The sequence below is a fragment of the Lithobates pipiens genome, unplaced genomic scaffold (genome assembly GCF_037356315.1).
Source record: "Lithobates pipiens isolate NorthernLeopardFrog02 unplaced genomic scaffold, aLitPip1_a1.2 Scaffold_19, whole genome shotgun sequence".
NCBI lineage: Eukaryota > Metazoa > Chordata > Amphibia > Anura > Ranidae > Lithobates > Lithobates pipiens.
Window position 1 is genome coordinate 356,852,758 of NW_027507764.1, and position 22,172 is coordinate 356,874,929.

Here is a 22,172-nt window from a genome sequence, read left to right on the forward strand (position 1 = left end):
CCTGCTCAATTGCTTGGTAACACAAATTGCTAATCAGCCAATCACATGGCAGCAGCTCAATGCATTTAGGCATAAAGACGTGGTGAAGACGACTTGCTGAAATTCAAACTGAGAATTGGAATGAGGAAGAAATTAGATTTAAGTGACTTTGAACGTGGCATGGTTGTTGGTGCCAGATGGTCTGGTCTGAGTATTTCAAAAACTGCTGATCTACCAGGATTATCACGCATAAGAATCTCTAGCTGGTTCAAAAAAGAGAAAATATCCAGTGAGCGGCAGTTGTGTGGATGAAAATGGCTTGTTGATGTCAGAGGTCAGAGGAGAATGGGCAGACTGGTTTCAAGATGATAGAAAGGCAACAGTAACTCGAATAACCACTTGTTGCAACCAAGGTATGTAGAATACCATCTCTGATGCACAACACATTGAACCTTGAAGCAGATGGGCTACAGCAGCAGAAGAACACACCGGGTGCAACTCCTGTCAGCTAAGAACAGGAAACTGAGGTTACAATTCGCACAGGCTCACCAAAATTGGACAATAGAAGATTGGAAAAATGTTGCCTGGTCTGATGAGTCTTGATTTCAGCTGCGAAATTCAGATGGTAGGGTCAGAATTTGGAGTAAACAACATTAAAGGGGTTGTAAAGGTAAAAAAATTTTCACCTTAATGCATTCTATGCATTAAGGTGAAAAAACATCTGACAATGCCAGCCCCCCCAGCCACCCGTTTTACTTACCTGACCCCTCGAAAGTCCCATGCTCTCCCCCGACATCCTCTTCGCTGCTCAGCCTGGCCGTTGATTGGTTACAGTGGATGGATTGAAAGAAGCGCAGCCATTGGCTCGCACTGCTGTCAATCACATCCAATGACGCAGCGCGCCGGGGCGTGGGGCTGAGTGATACAATGAGTGGCTATGGCCGCCGGCTGTATCACGGGATCGCACCCACAAGCACTCCTCACCATGTGAGGGAGCTCACATGAACATGAGAAGTCCTTGCGGGGGGAGCCAAGACAGCCTCTGAGGGACCCCAGAAGAGCAGGTTCGGGGCCACTCTGTGCAAAACGAGCTGCACAGTGTAGGTAAGTATAACATGTTCGTTATTTTAAAAAAAAACCTTTAAAGCATGGATCTAGCCGGCCTTGTATCAACGGTTCAGGCTGGTGGTGATGGTGTGGGGGATATTTTTTGCCACACTTTGGGCCCCTTAGTACCAAATAAGCATCGTTTAAATGCCACAGCCTACCCGAGTATTGTTGCTGACCATGTCCATCCCTTAATGCTTACAGTGTCCCCATCTTCTGATGGCTACTTCCAGCAGGATGTAGCTCCAAGCCCAAATCATCTCAAACTGGTATCTTGAGCATGACAACGAGGTCACTGCACTCCAATGGCCTCCACAGTCACCAGATCTCATCCAATGGAGCACCTTTGGAATGTGGTGGAATGGGAGATTTGCATCATCGATGTGCAGCCATCAAATCTGCTGCAACTGCGTGATGTTATATCAATATGGAACAAAATCTCTGAGGAATGTTTCTAACCTTGTTGAATCTATGTCATGAAGAATTAAGGTTCTGAAGGCAAAACGGGGTCCAAATGGGTACTAGAAAGGTGTACCTAATCAAATGACTGGTAAGTATATTTCTGCTGCTAAAGTTGAATGAGAGTGGTTTGGGTTCCTTGGCTTCTCATTTCCTATCATGTGGTCTAAGTACAAGTAAACTGCTAAGGGTTTAGGAGGTGCTGCTGACCACATCTAAAGCAAACAAATCACAGGCTTGGGGTGCAGCTACACAGCCTGAACCCATGGTAGTTCTCCTTCATCCATGGGCCCCACAATACATCCACATTTCTTATTATAAACAGTTCTATAGCTGCTAGCTTTGCTAAAAGACCGATGAAGATTGTTTTCTTTGTGGAAAGGTCAAGAGCCGACTTGTGTAACAAGGCAATTTATGTTATCATTTTCCATCATAGGCACTCCTGCAGATTTCTATAATAGAGTCTGGGGGGTAATGGAGTTGTGAATTATGAAGCAATCAGCCGGCCTTCTATTTGAAGCTTAGCCAGTGTGTTAAACTGATGAATCAGATATGATTGGATGATTGGAGATTGTGTCAGCACTTCTTATATAAAAGCCTTTGGCATATACTGCTGACCGATTATCATATTCTCTGCCATAGCTCGCCTTGCTGCACTATTTCTAGAAACAAAAATTCAGCTAAATCCACTCTTCCATTTAGATGTGATGTCAACACAGAAGAAATATAGCAGATGAATTGAAAGCAAGACTATCTTGTCTACAAATTGCTGTTTTTTTGGTAAAAGTCAATAAATATATTATACATAGGGGGTTATTTACTTTGCACTGAAAGTGCACTTGGAAGTAAAGTCACTGTAGATCCAAGGGGGACATGCAAGGAAAATAAAAAACAGCATTTTAGCTTGCACGTGATTGGATGATAAAATCAGCAGAGCTTCCCCTCATTTCAGATCTACCCCTTAGATTTAGAGCACTTTCCATGCACTTCCAAGAGCACTTTCCGTGCAAAGTGGATTTGCCTTTCGTAAATAACCCCCATAGTGTCTTAACGTTATGACCACTGACAGGTTAAGTGAATAAAATGATCACTGACATGTTACAATGGCATCTGAAAGTCAGTGGGATTTATTAAGCAGGAAGTAAACATGTTGTCCCTGAAGCTATTTTGTTGAAAGCAGAAAAATGGGCATTGCAGTTTGTTGTTTTTGGGGCCGCGCAGCTGCAGACTGCTCAGGGTGCCTATGCCAGTGTCCGCAGCCAAAAGCACCTACAATGGGCACATGATCATCAGAACTGGACCAGGCAATGGAACTAGGTGAATAGAATCAGAGCTGTGTTTGTACCATATAAGACATTTGTTAAATATAAACCAGTGACAGAAATAAAGTCCATGTGAGATAAGAAAGGTGGGTGAGAAAATCTTCTTTAGAAGTTAATTTTAAGAAATCCAGCACCACGCTCAATAACCACTGAAGTGTGAAATCTCTAGTATATGGAGCGCTTACCGGGTATTGTGGACCTTCTATCTCTAGAAAGGTCACATAGGCAAAGATCCGAGTCACCAAAGGTGAGCGGCCCTATAGTAACATCAGAAGGACCCCTTTGGTGACTCAGATCATTGCCTATGTGACCTTTGATGATTCTAATCATTGCCTATGTGACCCTTCTAGAGATAGAAGGTCCATAATATCTGGTAAGCGCTCCCTACAGTAGAGGTGGAGGTTTTGTACTTCAGTGGTTATTGCCGTGTGGTGCTGGATTTCTTGTAATTAACTTCTAAAGAAGATTTTCTCACCCACTTTTCTTATTTTATGTGGACTTTATTTCTGTCACTGGTTTATATTTAACAAATGTCTTCTATGGTACAAGCGCAGCTCTGATTGTATTTCCTTTGTATGCACTATGTTTATATTACATGGTTGAGTTGCAGCTCAGCGTAAGGTTAATACAATTGAGTGTTTAATAATTTGGCATTAGTGCAGTTTTTGTACACTAAGCCCTTGTACACACGGTCGGAGATTCCGACAACCAAATCCGTCGGATTTTGTCTGTCGGATTTTGTCTGATGGATTTTGTCCGAAACTGTTGCATACACACGGTAGGACAAAGTTGTCGGAAAATCCGACCTGATGGCGTTATTTCGTTACGACGGGACTACGTTGACGCTAGTAGCCAATAGCTTTGATGTAGGAATTTGATCTGAGCATGCGTGGCACTTTGGCTGATCGGAATTCTCTACACATGATCGGAGTATGTCCGATCGGAGCATTTTGTCGGAAAATTTTACCAACAAGTTGGAAAACTTGGTCCGTCGGACACATTCCGTCGGAATCTCCGACCGTGTGTACAAGGGCTTATACAAAGGAAGAAGGTGGTTTGGTCTGATGAATCATGTTTTCTTTTACATCATGTGGATGGCTGGGTGCAAGTGCATCAGCTTACCTGGAGAGGAGTTGGCACTAGTATGTAGCGTGGGAAGAAGGCAAACGGAGGAGGCAGGGTGATGTTTTTGGCAATGTTCTGCTGGAAATCCTTAAGTTCTGACATTCAAGTGGATGTTACTTCGACACATACCACCTACCTTAACATTGCTGGTGATCAACTACACCCCTTCATGGAAACGGTATTCCTTGATGGCAGTGGCCTCTTTTAGCAGGATAATGTGTCATGCCACACTGCAAAAATGGTTCAAGAATGGGTTGAGGAACGTAACAGCAAGTTAGATGTGTTGACTTGCCCTCCAAATTCTCCAGATCTCAATCTATTTGAGCATCTGTGGTATGTGATGGAAAAAGAAGTCCGAATCATGGAGGCCCCATCTCACAACTTACAAGACTTAAAAAATCTGCTACTGAAGACTTGGTGCCAGATACTACAGTATACCTTCAAAGGTCTAGTGGCATCCATGCCTCAACCAGTCAGGGCAGTTTTGGCAGGAAATATTAGATGGGTGGTCATAAAGCTATCATGTATATATTTTGTCATCATTTATCAAAACATAAGAAAAACTTAAGTCTGTGTTATCCAGTCTCCAATCAGATTCCTTCTTTTGTACCATGTGTGTGTACCACTTAAAAGTGTTCTAGTTAGATTCTCTACTATCGATAGTTCTTACTAGATGGGAAACATGGAACAGAGACTTAGTTTGCTACCGACAATAAGAACATGCCTTCATTCTGTCAATTTATTCATGAGGCCATGGCATGGGTAATAGTGGAGTCATTATTCTGCCTACAATCTGGCAGTGATGATGTGAAGGACACTATCATGAAAGCTGTTCATTTTATAGATATCACAGTATGCGTTGTATGCTTTGATGCTCTTTTGAAAACCACAATAATACATAGTGAACCAGATGCACATCACAGTGCAGTTATCCCTGGGTTATAAATGGAAACTTTCCATCTCATTTAACTCATCTACATGGCACAAATGTACTACTGTCTCAGATGGCACAAACCTATAATAGTGGGTCTGTCTAGTTTCCTTGTTGCCAATGGAGTAGAGCCAGGAATGAGTACAATTTTCAGCAATAACGGGCTAAGGATTACTGCTGTGATTCTCAGATATGTAAACATATATGAGTAGTCTGACTCACTTTGGATTCATCTGCATTCATTTTTTAATGTCCAGGCAGAATAGTTGGCAGCATTGCTGGCATTTTGCTTTATTAAGCAATTATGGCATTACTGCAAACACAGAATGCTTCCTTGTGAGAGCCAAGTGTTTACAGCCAGCTGGGATTGGGTATATCATCGGAGCTGTGACACATTGCAGGTACTTACTATAATCCAGTCCCTCCTAGAATGGGGATACACTATTTTGTTTAGTTTAAAATGTACTGTGCTGATAAAAGTATACTTCATCACATACTCTGATTGTGGAAATATACCAAGTAATGATGTATAGAACTGTTAAAATGTATGTAAAGAAAAAAAAAATAATGTTTTGGATAGTGTTGAAGAGTTAAACCCGCTGACAAGGTTTTTTGAAGTTTTTTCCATGCTGGGGTGATTCACCCCTTTATTTGTCCTGGTGACCAATTTCACTAAACCAGAAAGTAGGGGCATTCCTAAACCTTAGAGCTGTCATAAGAGCAAAAACGAATGCCTTGTACACATGGTCGGAAATTCTGACGGAAAAGGTCCGATCGGATTATATTGTCGGAAAATCCGATCGTGTGTGGGCTCTATCCGTTCGGAAATTCAGACAGAAAAAATTTGAGAGCAGGATCTCAAATTTTCTGACAAAAAAAATCCGATCTGACTTTTTCCGATCGTTTGTAGAGAATTCAGATCAGACTAAGTGACACGCATGCTCAGATCAAATTACGAGACCAAAGCTATTGGCTACTAACCTCAATGTAGTCCCATCGTAACAAATGAACATCATCACGTTCCGAACGATCGGATTTTCCTACAACTTTGTCCGACCGTGTGTATGCAGCACCAGTTTAGGACAAAATCCGTCGGAAAAAATCAGACGGATTTTGTTGTCGGAATGTCTGACTGTGTGTACAAGGCATTAGAGAAAATCTTCCATTGAAATCAAATGTTCTGGTGACAACTGTTTCCTTTCCTCTCCTGCTGTATCTCAAGGAGCGGGAGTGAAAGGAAATCTGCTCAGCAATGCACAGATCTCAACAAATAACCTAATAGGGGTTTTCAATGCCCCTACCCTGCTCTATACAGAAAAAAATGTTTGAGCTATAAATACACTTAAAATGTTACAAAATTACAGTTCAGTGTGGTTTAATCCCTTGACCATCAAGTCTGCACTCCTCCTACAATTTTAATATAAGACACACAAGTAGGCGCACAAAAAAAAAAAAGAGTCAGTCTATTAAAATGTCAGTGTCAAGGTCCGGAGTCAGGCTTGGAGGCCAGTAGCTATAGCAATGGAGCGGCACCCACCAACAAGCGGGACGGGGATAGACGCAGGTCACCCTGGGTGATGACATGGGTTCACTGGAGGTGCGGGGTCTAAGAACTAACTGGTATTAACCAGAGCTCCTGGGTGCAGAGCTATAGCTTAACTCAGGAAGTTCATAGGAGGAGCAACGAGTTCAAAGTTCAAGACAAACAAGATTCAAGGCATGATCATTTAAGGAATTGTCCAGGGAGTCATCCAGCAATCCAGGTGGCTCTGCAAGCAGAGTCATTGCCAGACACAGCAGAGGTTCCAAGTTGAAGTCCAGGCCCTCACAATCAGCCCAGCTGTGCCTTAGGATAGGCACTGATTTTTATTTGATGCAGTTGAGTAACCCATTCAAGTTTTGTCCCTCACCTAGCCTGTGTATAGGCGTGCGCACAGGATATGTTAGCTGTGCATGGGCACACCCTAATCATACCACGTGGCACAGACTCACCCTACTGCCCAGCCAGTCATTTACCAACTCCTCTTTTTCTGAATGAACATAGTGAGCGATCTGTACCAATTTGCCCCTGTGCCCATTCATGATTCATAATTGAAGCATATTAAACAGTTTCCTATGTCTCAGTTTGTGAATGAACAGGAAGCCACTAAGCACAGAGTACTACCCATTCTTTCACTGTCCAATGCAGCTGAGGCTGCAGAGAAAGGGACTGGGGAATCTCTGTCCTCAGTCCCTTTCTCAGTCTCAAAAGTGAAACATCTGGGGTCTGTTTAGATCCTTGATACTTCAAAAAAGCTCCCAATGGGGCTCCTAAAAAAAATGAAAAAAATAAGAAGAAACTACTGACATCATCCTCTGCCCTACTGACATGTCCATGTTTTTATACATTTTAAAGTTACATAGTTACATAGTAGGTGAGGCTGAAAAAAGACACAAGTCCATCAAGTTCAACCCATGTGTGTGATTATATGTCAGTATTACCTTGTATATCCCTATTTTGTGGTCATTCGGGTGCTTATCTAATAGTTTCTTGAAACTATCGATGCTTCCTGACGAGAACCCTCTACGTAGTTTAAGGTTAAACCTATTTTCATCTAATTTTAATGAGTGGCCACGAGTCTTGTTAAACTCCCTTCTGCGAAAAAGTTGTATCCCTATTGTGGGGTCACCAGTATGGTATTTATATATTAAAATCCTATCCCCTCTCAAGTTCAGTTCTTGCAACCTTTCCTCATAACTAATATCCTCCAGACCCTTTATTACCTTTGTTGCCCTTCTTTGTACTCGTTCCATTTCCAGTACATCCTTCCTGAGGACTGGTGCCCAGAACTGGACAGCATACTCCAGGTGCAGCCGGACCAGAGTCTTGTAGAGTGGGAGAATTATGGTTTTATCTCTGGAGTGGATCCCCTTTTTAATGCATGCCAATAAGTTTGCCTTGTTAGCAGCAGCTTGGCATTCCATGCCATTGCTGAGCCTATCATCTACTAGGACCCCACAGGTCCTTTTCCATCCTAGATTCCCCCAGAGGTTCTACCCCCAGTGTATAGATTGCATTCATATTTTTGCCACCCAAATGCATTGTTTTACATTTTTCTACATTGAACCTCATTTGCCATGTAGTTGCCCACCCCATTCATTTGTTCAGATCGTTTTGCAAGGTTTCCACATCCTGCAGAGAAGTTATTGCCCAGCTTAGCTTAGTATCGTCCACAAAGTGTTTGTTTACATACATCTATTTATAGGAGTGTGTGCATATATATATATATATATATATATATATATATATATATATATATATATATACTGTATATTGTAAATTTTGGGGATAATAGCTCCGCGGGACCAAGTGTATAAACTATTCAAAGGTGTAACCAAAAGACTTTTATTTATAATTAAATCAAAAATAAGGCTTTATAAGCACACAAATCAAAACGTAAATTAAAGTTCGCTTATCTTCAGCACAAAAAACAAGAATTAAAGAAAACACCTACAGTTCTGTAGCCGGGTCTTCGCCCCCAAAGTTTTCAGAGTCCTTATAGAAATCTTTTGCAGCCTCCAAAACAGCAAGACAGCAACACTACTTCCTGTCTTATGAGCTGTCTTCTTGGAGACCCTTAACCCCCTGTGTGCAGAATCCCTGTGGTCAGGGAGGGAAGCTCTTTCCCACCCAAATGTCACTTCAGAGCCCCCCAAATTCCGGGTCTCAACTATCTCTCTCTTAATATAGAGAGGACCATGAGTCAGTCCGCTCCTGATGACTATAACCGGAATTTCTCACCCATTTTGGGTGACCCCCTGAAGTCTACCGGGGACTCCCTTAAAGGGACCACAACCCAAATACTGGTGCTACATAGCACCCATCCAGGACCCAACCTTGGCGTCCTGTACAATATATATATATATATATATATATACTTACATGCACACACACATACACACGCATGCGTGTTTTAGCTTTGGGGTGCACAACCTAATGCAATAGGCTGCACACACTTATGGTGAAACTGTCTAGGAAGGGATTTCCCGCCCATTGAAAAGATATCCTGTCACTTTCTGTTGAATCTAAAGGAAAGGAAGTAGTGAAAAAATCTAAGTCTAAACAGAGAAAAAAAATGACAGTGGTTTTAAAGTGATTGTAAAGGAAATAGTTTTATTAAAAAAAAAAAAATTACAAACATGTTAAACTTACCTGCTGTGTACAGTGGTTTTGCACAGAGCAGCCTCGATTCTCCTCTTCTCTGGTCCCCCATCGGCACCATGTTGTCGGAAATTCCGAACGTCAAGAATGCGGTGACGTATGACAAGCCGAGAAAATTGAAGTTCAATAGCCAGTGCGGCTTTTCTGCTTGATTCCGAGCATGCATGGATCTATGTACATCGGAATTGTGTACACACGATCGGAATTTCCAACAACGGATTTTGTTGTCAGAAAATTTGAGATCCAGATCTCAAATTTTGTGTGTCAGAAATTCAGATGGAAAATGTCCAATGTAGCCTACACACGGTTGGAATTTCTGACTAAAAGCTCCCATTGAACATTTTACATTGGAAAATCCAACCGTGTGTACACGTTATAAGTGTGCTATTTCAAAATAAATAGTGTTGCTTCTGATTCTTCTAACTCCAGCGCCCTACTGTTTTCTTAAGCAACTAACAATAGATCATTTTTTAGGCTGCTTAAGCCCCCTTCATAGTGTATCAGTCTGTTAGTACAATAGTTTTAAATATATATTAAGCACACCACATAACAAAAATGCTTTAGCAATAAAGTCATATAGGCATAATAAAACAATAGATACAAATATAAGTACAGTATATTGTATCACATAAAGCATAATACAAAGTCAAAAATCTAAATGTATTTTATGTGACAGACCAACACAAAGTGGAACATAATTGTGAAGTGGAAGGAAAACGATAAATAGTTTTCAAAATTGTTTGCAAATAAATATCTGTAAAGTGTGGCGTGCATTTGTAATCAGCCCCCTTTACTCTGATACCCCTAACTAAAATCTGGAACCTAGACCTAGAGTCCACCTGTGTGTAATTTAATATCCGTATAAATACTGTGAAGCCCTCAGAGTTTTGTTAGAGAACCTTAGTAAACAAACAGCATCATGAAGGCCAAGGAACACACCAGACAGGTCAGGGATAAAGTTGTGGAGAAGTTTAAAGCAGAGTTAGGTTATAAAAAATATCCCAAGCAGAGTTTGAGCTATTTTGCAAAGAAAAATGGGCAAAATGTCACTCTCTATATGTGCAAAGCTGGTAGCGACATCCCCAAAATGGTTGAAATGGATATTATATTTCGCACTACGGCAATATAGTTATGGCTGCTGCCCACCCCAGCAAAACCCCACCAATGTGGGATAAGTGTAAGAAATTGTAAGAAAAGAAGGGGGTAAAATTGTCACTGCCTAAATTCTACTGTATAATGTTCAAACCTAAATAAAATAAATTGAAAAGTACTATATATCGTGTGCTGTCTCTTTAAATCATTGTTTAAAAATATAAAGTTCACAATCTGTCATGCTACATCTATGACCATCAATAAGTATTGAAAATTGCATCCATAAATAATAAAGTTTTCAACGTGCTTCGTGTGCAACAAAAAAGTTTGCGAAAAGTAAAAAATCTGTCGGTATTTAAACCAAAATGTTCAAAAGTGCAAACAAATCACAGTTCATAAATCCACATAGTTGGTCTCATTTAAAAGTAGCTTGTGCTTGAGTAAACTGTGTCACTGGTGAGGTTAGGTGAATTTTCACACATGCTCCCCCCTCTGGTCCACACTCACCAGAAAGATGTACCCCTGCAGCATCCCACAAGAATCGGCTCTTAGTCCAGTGTCTCCTTCTCCGCAGTGGATCCAGTCAGCTACGCTCACATAGGTATCTCCGAAACTGGGAGTGACGTAGTGAAGCTACAAGCTCTGGTTAGGAGCTCGTAGCTCGGAGATTCCGGTCTGTGGAACACAAGGCTTCCCAGAGTATTGACTGAATACAAATGCACGCCACACTTTTCACATATTTATTTGTAAAAAATGTTGAAAAACATTTATCATTTTCCTTCCACTTCACAATTATGTGCTTTGTGTTGGTCTATCACATAAAATCCTGATAAAATACATTTATGTTTTTGGTTGTAACATGACAAAATGTGGAACATTTCAAGGGTATGAGTACTTTTTCAAGGCACTGTAAATCCTATAGCAGTTGCTGTTCATAAAAACATATAGGAGTTCAGAACAGAGTAATGAAAGCTGAGCCAGACCCTGCTGAAAGTGAGAGGAAGAGGAAGAAATTAAAGGGGTTGTAAAGGTTTGTTTTTTATTTTCTAAATAGGTTCCTTTAAGTTAGTGCATTGTTGGTTCACTTACCTTTTCCTTCGATTTCCCTTCTAAATGTTTTTTTTCTTTGTTTTCTTTGTCTGAATTTCTCACTTCCTGTTCCTACTCGGTAAGCTGTTCAGTAAGCTGTTCTGGCTGACTAAACACCGCTCGGATGATGGTGTGAAGTTTACTGAGGAGAAACAAGAAGTGAGAAATTCAGACAAAGAAAAAAAACATTTAGAAGGGAAATCTAAGGAAAAGGTAAGTGAACCAACAATGCACTAGCTTAATGGAACCTATTTAGAAAATAAAAAACGAAGCTTTACAACCCCATTAAGTGGTGATCACTCTACCTATACACATTTGTATTGTTGTCCTCTGGGACTGTGACATCATACTGGGCGGGGACATCATCCGGTGATGTCCCTATATAAGTCGCCGCGCGCCTTGTCCCCGTCATTGTGAGCAGAGAGAGCGACGAGGCAACATCTGAAGAGAAGAAGAGAAGAACAGAAGGCGGCGACAGCGGCGACAGAAGACCGGGCCACCGCCTGTAAAAGAGCTAGAAGAAGGCGCGGTGGCCCGGCAAGAAGAACCGAAGAGGGGGACAAGACCCCCGAAGAAGGGGACAAGACCCCCGAAGTCGGAAGAAGAGGGCGGTGGCGGCGAAGAAGAAAGCTGGGCTCCTCCGTTAGCAAAAGAGCTAGCAGAAGATAGCGGAGGAGTCCGGCGAGAAGACCCCCGAAGATGGAAGACCCCCGGAGCTGTGCAATAAACTATTTTAACCCTTGTGTGTTGTGTTTTATTTTTACTTTTTTCCCACAGGTGAATGGGTAGGGGTACATTGTACCCCATACTCATTCACATAGGGTGGGGGGCCGGTATCCAGGGGCCCCCTTATTAAAGGGGGCTCCCAGATTCCGATAAGCCCCCCGCCCGCAGACCCCGACAACCAACGGCCAGGGTTGTCGGGAAGAGGCCCTTGTCTTCATCAACATGGGGACAAGGTGCTTTGGGGTGGGGGGGCCGCGCGGCCCCCCTTCCCCAAGGCACCCCCCATGTTGAGGGCACGCGGCCTGGTACGGCTCAAGAGGGGGGGCGCTCGCTCGTCCCCCCTTTCCTGACCGGCCGGGTAGCGTGCTCGGACAAGGGTCTGATGTGGACCTGGGGGGGACCCCCACGCCGATTTTTTCCGGCGTTGGGGTTCCCCTTTAAGCCCATACCAGGTGGCGGGACCAGTGACGCCTCCTTAGCTAGCCCGCCTACCTGGAGACGCGCTCAAAATGAGCGGACTTTCCTCCGCGTGTGTGGGCGAGTCCATTCATTTGAAAAGTAGGGCGGATAGTCCGGCGGACTTAGTACGCCGTAATAGTCAGCTGAAAAAGTGCCGTGTGTGGGCAAGTAGCTCGTTCGGAAAGTCCGGCGGACAGTCCGGTGGGAAGTCCGCCAGACTAAGTCCGCCGGATAGTCCGCTACGTGTGTACGCGGCATTAGGATCATCAATCTTGGACATGATATACTGTATTGTCAAATCATTTTTATGGTTGTGTCTTGTGATAATATCTTTTATATGTAACAATGATGCTTTTGCAAGGAATTAATAAAATGATGTATTTTATGTAAAAAATGTTGTGCCTCAAGAATTTGTTGATGCTGATGAGAGGGGGATCGTCGCTTATAGCGAACTCTGTAGGAAGAAGGTGTTTTGCGCTTAAGGTGTAGTCAATCCCTTGATCTGCTGATGAGAGGAGAATCCTTTGGATCAATTGGCGTACTTGAGGCGCAGTTACTTAAAGATCTGGTGAGTTCAATATCCACAGGGAGCGATGTTCCACGAGGTGTGGTGACGGGATTCAAGGAATAGACCTGGATCATCAGCAACCTTATTCAATCCTCCTTTGATTGATTTATGACTCACTGGGTACATGTGTTTAACTACTGACTTTTATAAGCACATTTTTTATGGTTTGTGTAGCACTGCTAATGCTTGTATTTCTTTGGAAGTCTAAGCATACAATTATATAAAGGTGCAGTATAGTCAGAGTTATTTTTATTATTATTATACAGTATCTATATAGCGCCAACAGTTTGCATATTGCTTTACAACATGAGGTAAGACAGTATAATTACTATACAGAGTTATAATTGTATATGTAACATATCTGGAGCGGTTATCTGGTGTATTTTTTTGAAAGCTGTAATAATTGTGTAAAAAAATAAAAATAAAAATTACAGTATCTGATAGCAAACTTTTATTTTTTTAGCCTTAGGCCGGCCATAGACAGAGTGATTTTCTTTTCTGCAACCACAGACAGTGTTGACAGTGTGACATTGTGTTCTCCCAGAGAAAGGGGGTGGGGAGGTCAGGGGAAGCCATCCCTGCTGGGAGAACACAGTGATTATTGCTAGCAGCTATAACAGCCACTGGCAATAATCACATGTAAAATCCAGCAGGCTGGTTGTACCCAAGTTGATTGATCAATCAACTTGGATACATTCAGCCTGCCATACAGGGTTTAAATCTCATCTGGTTCCTGCTGAACGGGCCAAGATTCAAACTGTCTAGGGCCAGGTTTGCTTTCTACCACATTTGTTCAAGAAAGTTTACAAATCTTGATAAAAAAAACAGTATACTATAGATTACTGAGTAAACCTACATTTTTATACCTATACCCATAAAGTTGCCCCATTGAAAGAAATGGCTGTTTTTTTTATGTATCGATATAACCTACAATATTGCAGATATTGGAACAAAGTAATAGTAGTCCTTTTATCTTCATAGCTCGGGTTTGCATGGAGGTGATGGCATGTCAAAAGCAGGGCTCAGTGGATATTCTGACATGAGACAAGTGCCAACCGTTGTTATTGAATGTGAAGATGACAAGGAAAACGTGCCTCATGAATCAAACTATGATGACTCCTGCCTATACTCCAGAGATGATGAAGATGATACAGATGAAGATACAGATGACGATGATGATGATGATGATGGCTCATTATACACAAGTATGTCTTGACGATTTTTTTTTACAATATTAGTTTATACAGTAAACAAGGACCCCAAGGGAACCCACACATTTGGACAAAATCTCAACTTAAAGCTGAACTCAAGGCAAGCAGCTAAATGTACAGATGAAATACATATAAGAGAAAAGTTTTACCTGTCAAAGGATTTGTATTTCTATCTATCCAGTATGTCTAGCCTGTCTGAGATATACACAGCTCTGCCACACAGCACAGTCCTCTTGCAGGGTAGTAGAACTGATTTTTCTTTGATGCAGTTGAGTAACACATAGGCCGCGTACGCACGCGGGGACTGTTCGCTCAACTTTGTCCGTCAAACAGTTTCAGCGGACAGTCCGCTCAAAATTAGCATGGACGGACTTGCCCACACACGACAAGCGAACAGTCCGCTGAAACCGTGCGCGATGACGTGAACGGCACGTACGACGGGACTAGAAAACGACGTCCTATACACTGCAATGCAAACTTCGGCGTGTAAATCCTTTCTGAGCATGCGCGGAACTTAGTTTGACGAACAAGCCTACACAAGAGGGGACTGTTCGCTGAAACAAAGTTTCAGCGGACAGTTTTTCGGAATTTCCGAAAAACTTTGTTCAGCAGACTGTCCGCTGAAAGCACACACACGAGCGGACTGTCCGCCGAAACACTGTTCAGCAGACAAACTTGAGCGAACAGTCCCCGCGTGTGTACGCGGCCATACACGTCTTGTCCCTCCCCTAGCCTGTGAATAGATAATGAAAGGAGAAGACCGATGATCTCCTCTCTCTGTCACTCTGCTCCCTACTTCTATCAGCATGTTCTTTGCTTACACATTAGCACCGCAGCACAACTGATAGGCTTCTTCTGCTAATTCTTAACCTGCCAGTCTGAGCTCTTTTGTATAGGGGAGAGGCTGAGGCAGGGACATGGGAGCAAAGCGTACACATACACATAGGTTGAACTGGATGGTCCTATGTCTTTATTTAACCTTACCCACTATGTAACTATAATTATCTATCCAATAGTTTTTATATGTTTTTATTAGAGAAGCATACAGAAAGTAAAATGGTGTTCCATTTCCCCCTTAGTTTCAGGTTTAAATTGAGCTATAATCATCAAAATATTAATAGAGAGTAAGCAATTCATGTGTTGTTTACTTGTAAATCATTTTTTGGTAGCCGAAATTGACATCCTTACTTAGAGAAGTCCGGATGGGTAAACATGGTATTTCAAAAATTGCCTTTTTAAGATGGCATCTGGGTTCCATAGCAATGGTAAGCAGCAGTCATGGCAAAGTTGTTATAAGGAATGGGTCATATCCCCTATGCATTTTTATACTGTTGGAACATACATTCCCACGCATGCACACTGTCATCAGCGGTACAGGGATATGAACCTGCATGGGAATGACCGATCTCAACACTGTATTGTTGAGCTCATATAGTAGAGAGTGTAAATGCAATGTTGAAGGAGCCACCCATAAATTCTCTGTCCATTCACGGTAGCAGTATCAGAGAACAGACTCTACTGCACATGAGCGAATAGCCACAACCATCTTACTAGTGACATTTTATTTTCCCCCTGCCATTTATAATCGCAGTTCTTAGTTTCCTTACCTATATGAAGGACAAGGTTGAGAACCATGTCTCTACCAGCTGTGTTGAGATGTTTGATAGCTAGAGTATGTCTTTGTAATATAGTAATATATAATAATAATAATATAAAAATATACTGATACAGAAATATATATAGAATATAGCAGCATGTAGCAACAACAATCAATCAGCTCAACCAAAATATAACCAAAATAATAAAATAAAAAATAAAAAATGTATGAAATACAACCGTTGGTTGTCAGCTAGCACACACAGAGTTATTTCACCACACTTTTTATCAGAATGTAAACTCAATATGTCAGCATGTACAGGAATGATCTTCCCCTCTCTACCTCTCTGCTGTAAATGCTACACATATATACCCCCACTCTATGCTCTTATGCTCTCCTTCTCACCATTGCACATGCATGCCCCCCTCTCTCCCACTATCAAAACTGAGCCTGCCCTCCCCTCCCCTCCCAACGTGACCACTGTACTTGATCCCTCGACCTCCCCACCATGCCTACATGCCCACCCACTGCCTTACCTTCATATCCACTTCCCCTGCTCTCACATCCCACACCCTCAATATTTCTACTGTGCCTGCATTAAGCCCTCTTTCACCACTGCACCTGCACCCTCCTCTCACTTCCATATCTCTTCTCCCTGCTTTCACTACCGCACCACGGCTCCTGACCACCATCTTCTGCCTTGAACGCACCACAGTGCTTGTGCATGCCACCCCATAGCTCTCTCTGCTGTACCTTTACACTCCCTCAGCACTGCACCTGACCACATATTCCTTCCCTTAATCACCCCTGCTTCTAACTTCCCGTTGACCACGTGTGCATGCTGCCCTGCCGTTGCTACTGTGCCTGACTACTATCACCCCTCATCACTGTGCCTGCTCTTAGCACCTCCCCCTCCCCAAACTTTTCAGTTCTAAAGTGGGCACACTTTTGCCGATTTATAGATGGTGTCAGTGGTCTGGCAGGGTTCTGTAGCAATATGGTGGGTGGTCATGCGTCATTAGGATGCACGTAGATATGCAGAATGCTGCTTAAACCACTCCCGCAGATGCAAGAATATATCCCTACACATGCACAGTACTGTATCACAATATCATGGGCATTGTCTAAGAAAAAACAGTGGAAGTGCAGGCCCACATTTTACTTCTGCACTCCTGAAAGTCTGCCATCAGTATGGCAATGAGATCCCATGCGTGTGATCAATCTATAATTCTGCAAATGTACATGATCTCGCCGCTATAGTGTGATGTCATAAATATAGTGATGAGAACTTGCGCATGTGAATCTGTAATCAATCTGTACTACCACTACATCGCATATGCGGGATCTCACCACTTTATTTCTGACATCACAATATGGCAGTGAAATCCCATGAATGTGCAGTAGTGGCAGTATAGACGGGTTACTACCATGCCCGCATGGGATCTTGCAACCATAATGATGGCATCCTTCCAGGAGCATGGGAATGAAACATCATTGATCCACTTAAACCCAAAGCCCATCAGCACAGGCCTTTACAGTGTGAAGGGCATTCATTTAAATAGTAAAATTGCATTTACATAAGGCCAGCAAAGAATGCGATCAAATATATTAAGTATCCCTGCCACTTTCAGGTTCTCCACAATATCTAATATCACATCCTTCTAACACATTTTGGCACAAGGACTTCACAGCAATACCAATATTCAACAGCTGAAAATCACATAAAAAACAAAACAAACAAAAAACAGTTATATGCCTCAAAAAATTATCCAAATATTGTGTGTAAAAACACACTACAAGTACTTAAAGAGGAAGTAAACCCTGATGGGTTTACTTCCTCTTTGATTCCCTGCAAAGGCAAAGCATAATGGACTACTATGCATCACATAGTAGCCCATTATGTGTTACTTACCTGACACAGGAGCCAGCAAAGTCACCGCTATCCCCTTGTGTATGGAGCGTCCATCTTCTTGGTGGGTCTTGCTGCTCCGGCACTGTCATTCAACGGAGCCGCAATGACGTCACTCCCGTGCATGCGCATGGGAGCCGCCACTCGCGGCATGCGCCGTAGACAGCGGTACCTGTCTTTTTGGCAAATATCTCCTAAACCGTATAGGTTTAGAAGATATTTCTTGGACCTACAGGTAAGCCTTAATCTAGGCTTACCTGTAGGTCAAAGTGGTTTGTAAGGATTTACAACTACTTTAAAAAACACATATTTGCAATTGCGATATTGAAAGAATAATGAAATGTGCAACATTGTCTTTACTGTGCTGTTACATTGCATTGGGGATTACAACAATTTAGCTGTTATTCATTCTATCTTTGAAGACTCCTTGACATTAAAGGTCCTCAGGAAGGATTCGCTGGCGATTAAGTTAAGCAACAGACCCTCCAAGAGAGAGTTGGAGGAGAAGAATATCCTCCCCGTGCAGACAGATGAGGAGAGGCTGGAACTCCGGCAACAGATTGGCACTAAACTTATAAGGTAACTTCATTTGCATAAGCATAGACAGTTTTATTAATACATTTACAGTATTATTTAATAGTAAGTGTGATATTTCATAGAACGCAAGAAGCTATATGTTAAATAACCAGACTGCAGAATATTGAAATCTGAGTAGCTGCTATTGCTTTCTGCAGTTTGAGTATCACCAAAACTCTTTGTAAAACTTTAATGAATAAGCCTGAGTGTATGGCATGATACAAATTGGTTACTGCTTTATATGTTTCATATACTTTCTTTAAAGGGTAACTCCACTTTCGTGTGGAAAAAAAATCAAATAAAGAAAAAACTATATAGTGTATACAATTGCGACACAAGCCATATTGTAATTTAATGTTTTTAAAAATTACCATTTCTTTTTAATCTGCAGCTCTGTAATTTTCTAAAAATGCAATGCAATATGGCTACCTGTACACAGAATGTGAACAAAACACCCCCCAGAAACATTTCCTGCTTGTGTGATTTTCTCACTGATATTCCCAGAAGTCTGCCTAAGATACAAGTCAGATTTCAGGCATCCCCTGCAACAAAAAATAAAATATTTGGTGAGATACTCCCAATAGGAACACATCTAAAGGAGTGCAGGCACAGCAGCTTTCCTCATTAGTGCTCTGAAGGTGCACAGCTGGTTGATAATTATGAAACCGCTCTCATTAGACCCAATCAGGGACCCACACAGGGGCACAGAGGAACACACAAGGATTGTTTCAGAATAAAAAAAGAGAGGGATCTGCAACAAAGGTTGTTAGAATACTTGCAATGTACATAAATAACCCAGAGGGGAATGTTTTTTTCTCAACAAAAGTGGAGTTACGCTTTAATTATTTACAGACTAGTGTATTAGGTAGGCAGTGTTTAGCTAGCAGTAGCAATGGAATGCATTCACTTGGCATCTCCGTTTGAAAGTAATGAGAACGATCCCACCACCGGGGTCCCTGAAAGATATGAGATGTCAGTGGGGGATTCAGTTGTACATTTATAGTGGAAATAGTTGGGGCGTTGGAAGTATTGGCTCACGTTTCTTTCTATTAGGATATTACATTATTTTCTAGTACACCATTACTAAGCATCATGTTTTAACTACCTCAATTCTAACATGTTTCTTCATTTCCCAAAAAAATGTGGTAAACGCAACACACATTAGTGACTGCCTGCTTGTATACTGTATATATAATATACATATTACATACTGTGTAATTGTGTACATACAGAAGGAAGAGTTCACATGACCTTTTTTCACAGTTGCATCTATGAGTCAAGTTTTATAGTGTAGTGTACTGTATAATGAACGTATGAATATCCGGAGGATTGTAAATAAAAAGGAAGTGGTGTAAAACAGTGTGTTTAGACATCAGTTCTGATGGCTCAAGGCAAGATGACTTAATAACCTGTGTCAGTTTCTTCTTCATCTGATAATGTTAGCTCTGTACATTGTATTGCCACTTCCTGTGTGAAAAAGTTATCATTCCGCTACAGTAAAATTTAGAACAACGAGGCTTGCAAGCATTAAATGACTATATACGGTAGGAAAAATGGTTCAAAAGATTTCTACCTTTTTTCGTAGGCGATTGAGTCAAAGGCCAACAGCTGAAGAGTTGGAGCAGAGAAATATTTTGAAACGTAAGTCTTGCAGTACTTTGCATTTATATTTTATGATTTTTTTTGTGCTTTTTTTTGGAAAGGGCATCTTTTCAAGAAAATTCCTCTTTACCATCTGCTATCTGGGTTCCACATATCCACTACATTGAAGCATTTTATTGATAGCAGTCTACTCCAAAAATGCCTCATCCATTCATCACCAAACTGTCAATCTTCATAGACACTCAGGGCTCATTTACATTTGCTTTGACTTCAACACACATTAAGTCGCCTACCGCTTTAACGTGCTTTTTTGATGTGTTCTTGATGCCTTTGCAATGCTTCGGTGATGTTTCAGTGGTGCGTCGATGATGCTTCAGTGGTGCTTTTTTGAAGCTTTAATGAAGCTTGGCAGATGCCCTGTATGTGTATTGATATCCCATATCTGCAATACCTCCAGAACAAAGTGAAGCTAAAGCTAAATTAAAGCCTCTCAAAAGCTGTAGGTGCTACAAGTGAGTTTTGTCATAGACTTCTATTGAGGCTTTGAAGGCGCTTTGAAGCACCACTAAAGCGACATGGGGTATAATTTTTGAAGCGAAGAAAAGCAAACGCAAGGTTTAAACAGCACTGTAAGCTAACCATTTTATTTAGTGACAGGTGCTTTGACTAGCATTCAGAGAGCTTTAACAAAGCATGTCCAAAGCCTTGGTTTTGAAACAAGTGTAAACTAGTCCTTTGTGAGATTTTTTCTCTGTGATAGACTATTGTATACACTGAATTATAAGCAGGTGTGGAGACAAATGTCCTGCTAGCTGAAGGCACAAAAGAAGTGATGGACTGGAATGTTTAGTACTGCCCTAGCTTCATTAAAGTAGTTATTACAGACAGCAATAATGGTAGTAATGGGCAACACCCTAGGGCAGTGATGGCGAACCTTGGTATCTCAGATATTTTGGAACTACATTTCCCATGATGCTCACCTACTCTGCAGAGTGTATGGGAATCATGGGAAATGTAGTTCCAAAACATCTGGGGTGCCAAGGTTTGCCATCACTGCCCTAGGGCTATAGGGTTAGAAGGGGCATCACCAGGGCTAAAAATGTACACATAACATTTCATTTTTTCTTCAGTTAATTTCTGGATTTGTTTTGCCAGCAAGAAAGCAGTTTGGGGAGGTTTAGTGGGGTCAAAAGACTCACTATTGTTCAGGAAACATTATGTAATATTAAAAAGTGGCTCCACTCATAAAGCTGGCCTTATGTTACCTCCAATAGTGTATTCTTTCAATTGTTTTTTCTAAACTAAAATCACCAGACACAAGAGGTAGGGCTTGTACAAAAGAGTATCATCACTCAGATGTGTCTATAGCAGGATTATGTATAAATACAGCCTCGATAATATGGTATGTAATTTATACATAACTGAGCCAGGCCACACACAGACATGTGGCCTAGCTATTGACACATATTAGGAACAAGCAGTTATTGAGCTTTAAAACAAGATCTCACTAACATTTGTAGCTGCAAGCGCTATAGAGCAATTCATCCTTAAAGCTCAGAGGACAGAATTCAAAGCCAGCTCAGCTCCCACTACTCCCCTTCACTTCCCAGTGACGCAGCAGCCTTCCAGTCTTGTACTCTCTAATAAAAACACAGGGAATGTGCACTAAAACTGAGTAAGCTGAGTTGCTGAGAGATTAGAACTTCAGTGCTTCTGATGTGAATTGATTGAGGAATTGCTCCACAGAGCCTGCAGCTACAGGCTTGTTTCCCCTACCGCACACCCTGGCTCTTTTCTCTGACCCCTGTGTCAATACAGGAATCAGCAGTGATGTAGGGGTCAGAGGATGGAACCATGGCACATGGATCGGGTAACAGGTATTCAACACGCCTCAAAGTGCGGAATGCCAAAAAGAGGCTGCAGTGCTGAAATGAAGGGGGTACAGGTGAGATAGGCTGTTGGAGAGGCGAGTAAACTACCTTTTCTCTTTCAGGAAGCTGACATTGGGGATTATTGAAACTGACAGGGTTGCTTTAAGCATTAGGTTTAGTGCTTATACAGAGGTTACCATATAACACTTGAAAAGTGTCTGCAGTATCAGAGCCGCCTTGAGTAATGAAAGTCTAGTCACAAGTCACTACAGTTTCATATATGATGATCAGTAGTTAGCCCTTCTTACAGCGTGTACATATTTGAAATTCATGATATACTCATAACTC

The 22,172-nt window shown here is 41.7% G+C and overlaps 1 protein-coding gene across 7 annotated transcripts in view; it reads left to right on the plus strand.

The window, feature by feature from the left end:
* PHACTR1 (phosphatase and actin regulator 1) overlaps positions 1 to 22,172 on the plus strand; it is a 469,458-nt gene that overhangs the window by 433,644 nt on the left and 13,642 nt on the right. For all 7 annotated transcript variants that reach the window (XM_077492210.1, XM_077492207.1, XM_077492208.1 and 4 more), the window contains 3 exons: positions 14,040 to 14,263; positions 18,198 to 18,354; positions 19,937 to 19,992. In XM_077492210.1, coding sequence (XP_077348336.1) covers positions 14,040 to 14,263; positions 18,198 to 18,354; positions 19,937 to 19,992 — 437 coding nt within the window. The remainder of the gene's footprint in view (positions 1 to 14,039; positions 14,264 to 18,197; positions 18,355 to 19,936; positions 19,993 to 22,172) is intronic.